This window comes from Lactuca saligna, chromosome 2 (genome assembly GCF_052625555.1).
Source record: "Lactuca saligna cultivar CGN05327 chromosome 2, ASM5262555v1, whole genome shotgun sequence".
NCBI lineage: Eukaryota > Viridiplantae > Streptophyta > Magnoliopsida > Asterales > Asteraceae > Lactuca > Lactuca saligna.
The window spans coordinates 120,933,110-120,945,790 of NC_136418.1; the positions used below are offsets into that span (position 1 = coordinate 120,933,110).

Consider the following 12,681-nt stretch of genomic DNA (forward strand, 5'->3'; position numbering starts at 1 on the left):
GAGCTCGTATGTGAAAGTTATGATTTTTTCTAAGTTTGAAGGCTGATACGCGATAGGGGGTGACGTGGCACCACCAGAATTGGACACGTGGCACCACCAGAAGGCCACCACATGGACCAACTCGATGAGTCATGACTCAAACTCGATGAGTCCATCAGATTCCACCCCTATAAATAGAGGTGCCGGGTTCCCTCATTCTTCACACCTTCCTAAACTATTCTTTCTCTTTCTAGACTCTCTCTCTAGCCCCCTAACCCCCCCTAAAAGCCTAGGTAAACCCCCTAGCACCCGAAGGAAGCCCCGAGGCTCCCGGAGTCCCGAGAAAAAAGGTCTTTCAGCTCGGAAACGCTGCTCCAGCAAAGCCCGGTTTTCGAGAAAACCCGCTGTAACTGAGTTATGCCTACGCTATCTTTAGTATAACTTATGTTTTAATATAGTAACATTATTAGGAACTTATAATGAGTATTTGGGCTATTATTATGAGTTATATTGAGTGTTATTTAACGCTTGTATAATAATAATAATAGTCAGACTATTAGTTTGTCGCGGTTATCGTTAGACTAAACCCTAGTGGTATTGATACTAGGTTTTATCGAAGGAAATTGTTTTGGGAGTATCGAAGCGCTGTCTGAGTACTGAGTCACCACCTTTCAGGTGAGTGCATAGTCCCTTTCATCTTACACATAGAGTATTTTATATAAACTACGTGCTATGTGTGCATATTATCTGAATACTTGTTGTCTATGCTGGATGAACGTTTTATACATGTTTTAAAGGATTTAAACTGTATACGTATTTTATATATACGAATATGTTGGGTATGATGATGGGTAGATGAATGATGAGAGATAGAAAATGACGTGAGTATACATTGGCAGCTATAGACTTAGTGCCTATGGGACAAACACTGGTAGCTATGGACTTAGTACCTGTTAGACGTTGGTAGCTAAGGATTTAGTACCTATTGGGAATTGGTAGCTATGGACTTAGTACCTATTAGTTAGACACTGGTAGCTATGGATTTAGTACCTGTAGGAATTGGTAGCTATGGACTTAGTACCTATTGAGCACTAGTAGCTATGGATTTAGTACCCGATGAGTAAGATATAGCAGCTATGAAATTAGTGCTTTACGAACGAATATCGGCAGCTATGGATTTAGTGCCAGTCCTATAACCCTGGAAGTAAGGGACTTCAGAATAAACGAATGAAGGATAGATGACTCTTAGGTTAAATCCTTAAAGAGTAAAGAAGATAATGGGGATGGGTAATTGGGTTGATTGTTTGATTAAGCATAATAATTATATTATTGTGGGTTGAAAACCCTATGTACTCACCAGGTTTCCCAACCTGACCCACTCAGTTTATGTATATCACACGTGACGAAATGAAGTGACATTACACTGAGAGATTTAAAGAGATGTAGATCACTAGTGTAAATAATTGTAAGTTCTATTTATGCTTATGTTTCTGTATTAACGATGACATCCCAAACGTTTTAAGATGAATAAAAATACGTTTCTTCGAAAATGTTTTAATAACGTATTTATCGTGTTTTTCTGGGAACAAATTCCGCAACCTTTTTATAAAATGAAGTACTATGATTTTCATAAAGCATAAACAAAATCGTTCTTTTCTGGCCGTGATTTTGGGGATGTCACAATAGGAATTAACTAATGGTGGTAAAGATCCAATTACTATAATACTTTTATCACCATTTGAAATTACACTTTAATACCTGTAACTTATAAAGCACATGTAGACTTAGAAAATGAAAACAAAGAACAGAATGTACCTAAAGATTATCAGATGCGTTAGAGGGAGCAAGAATCACCTTCCCATCGCAGATAGTGAGAGAAAAACTAGTTTTCGCCTTTGTATAAACCCGATATGTAGGATTATTTTCAATATATTTTTGCAGGATCTTTTTGGTGATCTGTGTGGTGATGATGGTTGTTGTGGTGACAAACATGGTAGATAGGTTGTTGCGGTGGTGGCAGATGGTGGTTTCCCGCCATGCAAGAAGCAGATGCGGCAGGTAGTTGATCATAGTGGCCGTTGGGTTTTGGAGTTGGTGGCTGAGGTGTATGTTGTGTTGCGGTTATCCTGGTGGTTGAGGTGGATAAGGTGGATGAGGACCTGAGTAAAGTACATCAAAACTCCAGCGCAGTCATCAACACCATTGGAAGGACGTGTATGAGGCGGGTAATGCGGTTCTTCAGGTTGTTGGAGCTGGCCGAATTGTCGCACGTGGTGCGGTTGTGGTAATTAGTTTGATCATATATAGTCATTTCCTGTAAACAAGAGGTAAATAAAATTTCAAACTTGACCTTGCAAACCATTAAACTCTTCTGCGAGGGTAAGATCTTATCACTAACACTGTGGGGATGGCTGAAGCCTGAGGGCTTCTCTACGTTTTCACACTAGTTTAATAAAAATTTACACAACTGGATAACATTGATATATGCCTTAAATTAACATTTACCTTTAATTTCTTCGAAATGATGCTATGAGTAGCCAAAAATCGATTTTACTGTGTTACATTTCTGAAGCAACTTCTAGATTTATTATAGGCGAGGAATACTAATCGTTTGTTTTTGTTGTTACTCCTCCCCAGGCGCGCGACCCGAAACATGACAAATTGTCTTCGACCTTTATAATATCATATCATAGTAAATTATAAAGGAAACATTTTTTCTTTGATCATATTCATTTGAAACTCCCAACTTTTCATATTTCCATACAATATACTTAATTTATTAACTTAAATATGCTTTTAGTTGTAAACATTATCATAAATGAAAGAATTTGTGACTTATCAATATGATATACTTAATTTGCTAACTTCAATATATAGTTAAATAAATAACCTACATTAATATATCAAATAAGTTTAAAATTTAGTATAAAATTTAAAACCTACAGTTAAATATCAAATAATGTCTAAAAAAATTTCAATATATATTTTTTAACATAGTTAAAATGAAAACTTTAAATATAATAATAATAAAAAAACCTAAATTGTTGAATCGAATTAACTAAAAGGTGTCTGAAAACTATATATTCTAACACTATATTTTTAATCGGCATCGCGCAATGCGCGGAAAATCTTCTAGTTAAAATATATTTGAATGAATCTAGGCTAGTTTATTGGTGCATTTATGATTCGGCTAGTTTGGGTGTAGGGAACTTTAATTGTACTGTATTACGTTTGTTGGTTGTGGGCTAAGGAGATGTGGACTTGCAGTTGGGCTTGTTGCTGGGTTCCGAGTTACATAAGTTACCATTAGTCCAAAAAAAAAAAAATTAATGACAAACATTATATGTTATAAAATAGCATAGATGACTAACAAAATGATTGTTACTGAAATCCAAATTTTTGGTTCTTTTTCAGAAACCCTAATTTTTGGTTTCCAATTGTTCACTCCATATTTTGATTCGGATCCAACTTTCGTTGTGATTGTGATCTTTGGTCAGTGGTCAATTCAGATATATGTGTTTCTTATTATTCATTGTTTCTTCTTTCTAATTAAGTTGAATCTAATCGATAAGTTATAATTTTTTCGGCTCACACGCGATATAGTTTGGGATCTCGGCTCTTTAAACTTATATTGTTATTTGTTTTGTTGATCTGAGTGCTTTAACATGGATGAGCATAGGACAAACGTTACGGTTCCAAGAACCCGAAGTACGTCGAGTACCGAAATGGGCGGTAAGTCGATATTGAGCACCAAACCGAATTAGCATTATTGTGGTATTGGTACCGACCATGTACTAGTTTTTAGTATTAGAATCGAACCAAAAAGATAAAATTTTCAACTTGATTGTTTAAAGGGAAATCTATCTAATGGGTGAAAAATGTTATTCTTTTCTTTTTAGTGCTTATAAGAAATACAAACTTCAAGCCACAATAATGTTAAAATTATAATAGTCTTCTTATAATTTGAACCATTGGTTGTCATTTGCTTATTTACGTGATTTAGTAAATGAACAACTAGGTACTTAACAAACTCAAAGCTTTTAATTAATTTTCTATGTCTTTTGTGTACAACAACCAAGCTGTATAAAAGAATTATTAGCAATATTGGTGACGCATATCGCCCCTAACAGTCTTGTTTGTCGCCACTAAAGGTTATAGCCGCAACATGTCGTTGTTGATGTCATCGCTAATATAGGTTGTCACCGCTACTGCTCATGTATTTATTTGTTTTTAACCGTGTGCCAAATGACTAGCCCATTTGGTAGAGACTTTGTCTCTTAGATTAGAGTTAGGCCTCGGGTTCTAATCTAGACGTTGGTGATTTCTTCGAACTTGGTGATACTAATTTGTAAGAAGTTGGAATTAGAGGTGGTCCAGGCAGCTTAGGAGAGGTAGGGAAGCTAATTAGCTTGCAGATTTGATGACTTTGCTGGAGAATTTTTGGTTTGTTGATGGTTTAGATAGGTGGTGTTGGATTGGTGATGGTGCTAATGATTTCTCGGTTTAAGGGCTTAGAACTTTGATTGGCAAATTCGGTAATGGGAGTGGTGATGAGAAGAGAGGGTTGGAGGACGTCATTGCTGATAGAAATAAAGCCTCTCCTATGGGACTTGCACCGATCGAATAATCCTAATCATAAGTCATTTTCATATTCGTTTCGTGAGTGTTAGCGATTCAATTTCCTTGAGGATGGGGTGAGAGAGCTGCAAATGCTGATGGTGGACGAAGTGTTGGTTGATAAGGACTATACATCGTCGTCGTTCAGGCCTGAAGAGTTAGTGTGGGTCGGAGATAGTGGAGGTGGGTGAGGGGTGGAGATGAAGGAGAGGAGATATTAGAGAACAGATTGAAACGAATGTAGAAGAAGAAAATAATGTTTAAAATTTTGGGGATTTAATTTTTCCTCTAAGAGGAGAGACGTGTGTTTCTTAAAAAAAATATATAAAACAACATTGAGGATGAACATTTTAAATAAAGTGTCCTCGATGTTTTTAATTTTTTTTACATGAGACACTAATTTAAGGGCACGCAATAATGCGTGACTTAAATCCTTAAATTTTTTTGAAGAGATGAGACTTTTTTTATGACACTCTGTTTTGCGTAATATACATCAATGAGTGTCATGGTTTGCACACCGTAAAAGGATCTTTTTCGTGTAGTACAAGGTTGGCATTTAATATATATATATATATATATATATATATATATATATATATATATATATATATATATATATATATATATATATATATATATATATATATATATATATATATATATATATATATATATATATATATATATATATATATATATATATATATATGACGAAAGATGTGGCTTAACAGGTGATTGTTAAACAAATATCATTGTGGATGGGTGATCATCAAGTACAAGGTTGGCATGTAAAAGTATAACAAAGTACATTCCAATTACATTTATTCTTTTTTACAGAAACTAATATTTTACTGCAACTTAGATTTTTTTACAAAAACATTTTTCAACTTTCATAAAGTACATTGATTTTCTAACTACATTGTCAAGACCATCCTATTTTCTACAATATGATTTTTTTACACTATTGGAGTACTGGTCTTTTAGCACATGTAGCCAACAAATGAAGAAACTATGCATATTTCCCAAAAAGCGCTTGTAGAATTCATCTAAAGTAAGTGGTGCTTATTTAGTAGAACAATATCTACTCGTGCACTGAATTAGTGAATTCTGTCAACTCTACAAAATAAAGCCTTAAAATATGTATTTAATAAAGTGATGCACATACACTGTTAAATAAAATAACTATAATTACTAGGCAAATAAATTTCAAAGTAGTACTGTTTAATTACTAAATATTTTCTGATATTATAAAATTCATGCAACTCGATCCATAAACGGAAGGTTATCAACATCATGAACCAAAATCCATAAAATTATAAAATATCATTCAAAATGCAGATGAACGCCACATGAGAGTTAACCACTTAACCCGACATCAGATTTTCAGAACACAATATCCTGCATAAACAGTTCAAGAGAGTGAATATTAGGAGATTAGTTCAACTTTAATAGTCTAAACACAAAATAGTAAGACAATTATCAAATGAATTGTGTTCTCTGTAACAAATTACGCTCTAGTATGTATCTTCTTTTTCCATAATCATAAAGGTCTCATAGAAAAGATATGACAAATTTCAAGTAAAATAATTTGAATGAACCAGTGTTATAAGTTTATAATGACACAAATTGCAAGCATCAGTCAAACACATGCATAGAGTTCTATAGAACAAGCCAACTAATAACGATATTTTAGACATTTAACAAGTTTGAATTGATAAACTTTACAATAGGGGAATATGGTCTACTTTTGGTGATCACCATTATCCCAACGCCAAAGAACCACTTCAGCGCCATCATGCAAACCACCAAAATTTTCAAATTGCCTCCCTGCATCGAGTTTTAAGTGCATATTTTCGACTGGCCTAACTTGCATGTTTACACTCATCACCCAAGCTACATCCGTTACTCCAAAGAACAGCCACATCGAGTTCATCAGGGTTGTATTTTGTCAGCTGAACCTAAAAAAGAAACCAGCGAATCGGTGTAAAAATGCATAACTATTTAATCTACAAACAGGTTTTCTGTTGAACGACGTACAGTATACGCTACACCAATAGGATATTTTACAGCTTGTCCAGTGACTTTGTTGACCAACGCAAAAGACGAAAAATCCTCCTCATCCTTGATGTTTTTGCCAAATTTATCATCTTTGATCCAATGCTGTTTAGATGTCAAACAAATCAGTGACGAAATTTGAAGAAGAAGTAAGCACATGAAGACTCAGAAAATGAAAACAAAGAACAGAATGTACCTGAAGAGGATCAGATGCGTTAGAGGCAGCAAGAATCATTTTTCCGCCTCGGATAGTGAGAGAAAAATCAGTTTTCGCCTTTGTATAAACCCGATATGTAGGTTTATTTTCCATATATGTTGCGGGGTCTGGTGATTCCCTGGTGACAAACATGGCAGATATATAGGTTTCTGCGGTGGTGGCAGAGAACATGGCAGATAGGTTTCTGCGGTGGTGGCAGAGGCTGGTTTCCCTCAATGCAAGAAGCAGAGGCGGCAGGTAGTTGATCATAGTGGCTGTTGGGTTTTGGAGTTGGTGGTTGAGGCGGATAAGGTGGAGGAGGACCTGGGTAAAGTAAATCAAAACTCCTGCGCAGCCATCAACTCCATAACATTGGAAGGAGGTGTGTACGTAAGGCGGGTAATGCGGTTGTTCAGGCTGCTTGTTGTTGCTGGAGCTGGCTGCATTGTCGTCATGGTTAGAGGTGGTGCGGTTGTGGTTATTATAATTGTATATAGTCATTTCCTGTAAACAAGAGGTAAATAAAATTTCAAACTTGACATTGCAGACCATTAAACTCTTCTGCGAGGGAAAGGTCCTATCACTAACACTGTACTAACACTGTGGGGGAGGGCTGAAGCCTGAAGGTTTCTCAATGTTTTCACACGTCTTGGCCTGAGATGGTGCGCCTCCCCACACGTGAACACTGTCCCCAAGTCCGGTGGGTTGTGTGTGGCGGAAGACATGAAAATGCTAGCTTTGATTGGCCCATTCAATTTGGAAGGTTATATTCAACCGTTTGGCCATTAGAAAAAAATCTTTTTATTATTTTTTTAAATTCTCTCTCTTATATATATATATATATATATATATATATATATATATATATATATATATATATATATATATATATATATATATATATATCCATTTTACATATAATTTCCACTAAACCACATGCATATTTTTTCAAAATAAACACACACATTAAACCAAAAAATGGATAATTTTCCACCTCCGATTTCTTCGTCATCCGATTATAACAATTCTGATGAGGATTTGATTTTGTGTACGTTGTTGTCCGTGGCCACGAGACATGGTACGTGAGAGGGGTGAAAGTTCAAACGTCGAGAAGAAGCATAGAAAAATGATCAGCCGGGATCGAGAGGCACATGAACTTTTGTACGTCATTATTTTCTTGTTGTTAGTTTATATGATCTATCAAAATTCGAAGAACGTCTTTGTATTAGTACAAATTTATTTTTACATATAGCTAGAGATTTGATAGGTAATTATGAATTTTTCCAATTATGATGGGATGCTAGATGTAAAGACGGTTTTGCTACGATACAAAAATATACGACCTATTTTAGACAATTGGCATACAGCATCGCCGCAGACGTATCAAATGAGTATCTAAAAATGTTTGAAAGGACAGGTCGAGAGGGTACATATTTATTTTGTGAGTATGTTATAGAGATTTACTGTGACATATATTTGCGACATCCGATTAAAAGCGATGTCAAACAGTTGTATACCGCACATCAAGCTAAACATGGTTTTCCATGGATGCTTGGTAGTATTGATTATACACATTGGGAGTGGGCAAATTGTCCCAACGCGTGGCGTGGTTAGTTCATACGAGTTGATCATGGGGTGCCGACTTTTATTTTGGAGGCGGTTGTTTCAAATGACCTATGGTTTTGACATGCATTCTTTGGTATGACGGGGGTCAAACAATGACCTGAATGTGCTCCAAGCGTCTCCGATATTTAACGATATTTTATAGGGTAAAGCACCATAAATGTCGTATGTTGTCAATGGAAATGAATATAAATATGGGTATTGCCTAGGTGATGGGATATATCCAGAATGCGCTACATTTGTCAAGTCATACACATTTCCGGCCGACGATAAACAAAAAATGTTCAAGTTAGCACAAGAATCTACAATGAATGATGTAGAACGGGCGTTTAGGTTCTTCAAACAAAAGTAGCACATAATCAAACATTCAACACGAACATGGGACAGGGAAAAATTGACGACAGTGTTGACTGCTTGTGTTATTTTACATAACATGAGAATAGAATAAGAGGGTTGGGTATTTGTTTATACTTAATCCACCTACACTAATACAAGTTGGCAGCCTAACATGCTTCTCAAGGGTTTTGGAAATACAAAACCGTGAAACACATCAAAATTTGCGACATTATTTGACTGAATACATATGGGAAAGATAGTTTCAAGGAAAAATTGACTTTGAAGTAGAGGAGGATGACGATGGTGACGACGAACAGGATGAGGATGGTGACGACGAACAGGATGATGATGGTGATGACCAGGCGGATGATGTCGGTGACGACAACGATGACAGTTAGAATTTTTTTATGTTTTTTTAATTTTTATTTTATTTAGACATTGTAATGTTTAATTTTAGTAATTTAAGTTTTAAATTTCTATGTTTTTAATCAATGAAATGTGGTTTTAATTTTTTATGTTTTCAAAAAAATTAATTTATGTTATAAAATATGTTTTTTATTTAATATAATGTTAAAAAAAATAAATAATAATAATAATAAATTTGTGGGGTGGTAACCATATCCAATGTTTAGTGGGTTGGTGGTGAAGTTAGAGCACCCCAACTCGCCAAGTCCATGCATAAAACCTTAAAAATTGGATAAATTAAATAATACCTGGAAAGAGGTGTTACATTTTCATCCAAATGTTGATTTGAGAAATTGGATGTTCAAGGAAAGAAAAATGAACCTTTTAAACCTAAACATCCACACATTCCAAACCCTTATTTGAAGTATTAGCTCAAAGTATCATTTGCGCAAGGAGAAGTGATGTGAAGAACATCAATCATTGGCTAGAAAGAAAATGAATATTATATCCATCGGGAAAGTACTCTCAAGAGCAAATTTAATTTGCTAATGAGACATACATGAATGATTCGATGTGTGGAAGTTCTTTGTCACAAGAGTCTAATCCGACTGTGAAAAAGCGGAAAAAAATTCCTAAGAAGAAAGATGATGGATTTCAGAAAAAGGACAAAAAAGTGAAAATTAATGTTGAACTTATAAAGCCAATGGAATTGATTTAATTGACAGTTCAAGTAGAATGTTTGTCGTTGGGTTATAGTTTTGTCATTTCATAATGCATTTCAAGCTAATGTTCAAGGACCCAAAAGGTCTTGGGGAACTAAAATTTTCTAACTGATTGCAGGTACTATGTGACGAGCAATATGATGAGAATTGATACATTGATAGTAGATGCTCACGTCACATGAATGGAAGGAAGGAGAATTTGACAGATTTTCGAAAGCTGGATAATGCAGGAGTCACAAAGTTTGGAAATTACAACAAATGTAAAGTCTAAGGATATGGCAAAGTGACGAATGGAAAATTCACGGTGAATAGGGTGGTGTATGTCGATGGATTAAAACATAATCTTATTAATGTTTCACAACTTGTTGTGGGCACTAGAAATCAATTTGTGTTTGATGAAGAAGGAATCATTATCTCTAACAAAGAAACAAAGGAGATTATTATTAAGTCAAAATGAAAAGGAGACATGTTCACTCTCAACATGAAACCTATTGTTGATTTCCCTCTGTGTCTTTGCTGTTGAAAGCTTCCTCAGACCTCAGCTGGTTATGGCATCGACGTCTATCCCATCTTCATTTCAAAAATCTTAACACATTGGTTTTAAATGATTTTGTTTGAGGCTTACCTGTCTTAAAATTTCATAACGATTCATTGTGTGCTTCTTGTGAACAGGATAAGCAACATCGACAAGGTCATCCATTTGTCATTGATTCCAAAATCATTGAACCTTTGGAACTTCTTCACATTGACCTATGTGGACCTTTCACTATTTAGAATCTTAATAAGAAGTACATATTAGTCATTATTGGTGATTTTTCAAGGCTTACTTGGGTTTTCTTTCTTCGACAAAAGTCTGAAACTACTCAAGTGATGATTGACTTCATCAAAAACATCGATTTGATTTTAAAGAATAAAGTTCGAAGTATTAAGAGTGATAATGGAACAAAATTCAAGAATCAAATTCTAGATTTATTCTTGACAAAGTTAGGAATTTCGCATAATTTTTCGTCTCCTTACACACCACAAAAAAATGGTGTTCTCGAAAGGAGGAATCGTTCTTTATGTGAAGCTGCATTAACCATGCTTAGATATGAGAATTTGCCTCAATATCTTTGGGTAGATTTTGTTTCGACTACTTGTTTCACATAAAATCATTTTTTCATTCATCGTTGTTTCAACATCACACCTTATGAGAAAATAAACAAAAGACAATCTAATGTTAAATTCTTTCATGTTTTTGGATGCAGATGTTTCATCATGAATCATAAAGACAATCTTTCTAAATTTTAGTCGAAAGCCGACGATAGAATTTTCTTGGGATATTTACACAACTTTATTTCCTATAAGGTGTTGAACAAATGAATGAGAAAATCGAGGAAACTTTCAATCTTACATTCGATGACCATACGTCAAGAGAGTAGAATGGTTGTTCATTCTGAAGCTTATAATTACTTAAACAAATGATGAATCTGAAATCATGAATTCTTATGATGTTGATTATGATTTGATTTTTGGCATTCTAGATAGAAGAGTTGATACTGAAAACCTTGATGATGATAATCATGCTCCTGAAGCATCAAAACATTTTGATGATTTGACTGTTACAAGGGAAGAAAGTGATACACATTCTATATCATCTTCAAGAGGGGGAGCAATTGATTCCGAGATTACATGATGACAATCATGATTCAACTGTTGAGGGGAGCATATACGAACTATAACTTAATTCAAGGGGGAGCATGTACTGGATAATTAAGATGTCAAGGGTGAGCATCAAAACTCAAATCCATTGGGAGCCAAGCGGATCGAATCTTAATAATATTAATGATCAAACTAATGATTTTCATGATGTCACTAATAATATTTTGAATACGGGAGAAGGTTCAAAAGTGGATGATATTTTCGAAGATGCGCCTTTAGATTTTGATCCTGCATATCCACCGATAGATAAGTGGACACAAAATCATCCAAAGGAATAGGTTCTTGGTAATCCAAATTCTAGAGTATTGACACGATCCTAGATTTGAGCTAAAAATGAAGTGTTGAATGTGTATCAAGAATATTGTATGTTTATTGTGTTCATTTCGAAACTAGAATGAAAAACAATAAAGGTTGCATTAGAACACTCTGATTGGTTTGTTGCAATGCAATAGGAACTGGATGAATTCCAACGAAAAAAAACGTTTGGAGGTTGATTCCTACACCAAAGGGTGTTTCGTTAATTGATTTAAAATGGATTTTCAAGAATAAAATCGATAAAGAAGGAAATGTGATTCGAAATAAAGAAAGATCATTCGTCAAAGGTCACTCTCAACAATAAGGTAATGATTATGAGGAAACCTTTGCCCCTGTTGGACTTGAGGCAGTACACAAAAAGACTTGAGGCAATACACATTTTTATTGCTTATGAAACGCATAAGGATTTCGAAGTTTATCAAATGGATGTTAAATGTGCATTCTTCAATGGAGTTATATAGGAAACGGTCTATGTCGAACAACCAACTAGTTTTTTCAATGATAAGTATCATGATCACTGTTGTATTCTAGATAAGACAATGTATGGGTTGAAACAAGCACCTTGTGCCTATTATGAAACTCTGACCAATTTTTTGAAAATTTCTAACTTTTAACAAGGATCGATTGATCCCACTTTATTTCGAAAGAAAGTTGGCAATCAGCTGATGCTTTTTCAAATTTATGTTGATGACATTATTTTTGGTTCGACTGACTCTTTTTTATCTAAGGAAT

General features: G+C 34.7%; 1 protein-coding gene across 1 annotated transcript; it reads right to left on the reverse strand.

The window, feature by feature from the left end:
• Nucleotides 1-6,273: 6,273 nt before the first annotated feature.
• Nucleotides 6,274-7,345, reverse strand: LOC145029039 (ricin B-like lectin R40G3). The gene is made up of 3 exons (XM_078977687.1): nucleotides 6,848-7,345; nucleotides 6,634-6,756; nucleotides 6,274-6,554 (listed from the first exon to the last, which is right to left on the reverse strand). Exons 1-3 carry the CDS (start codon nucleotides 7,115-7,117, stop codon nucleotides 6,459-6,461), a joined length of 489 nt encoding a protein of 162 aa, XP_078833813.1. The 5' UTR covers nucleotides 7,118-7,345; the 3' UTR covers nucleotides 6,274-6,458.
• Nucleotides 7,346-12,681: the final 5,336 nt, after the last annotated feature.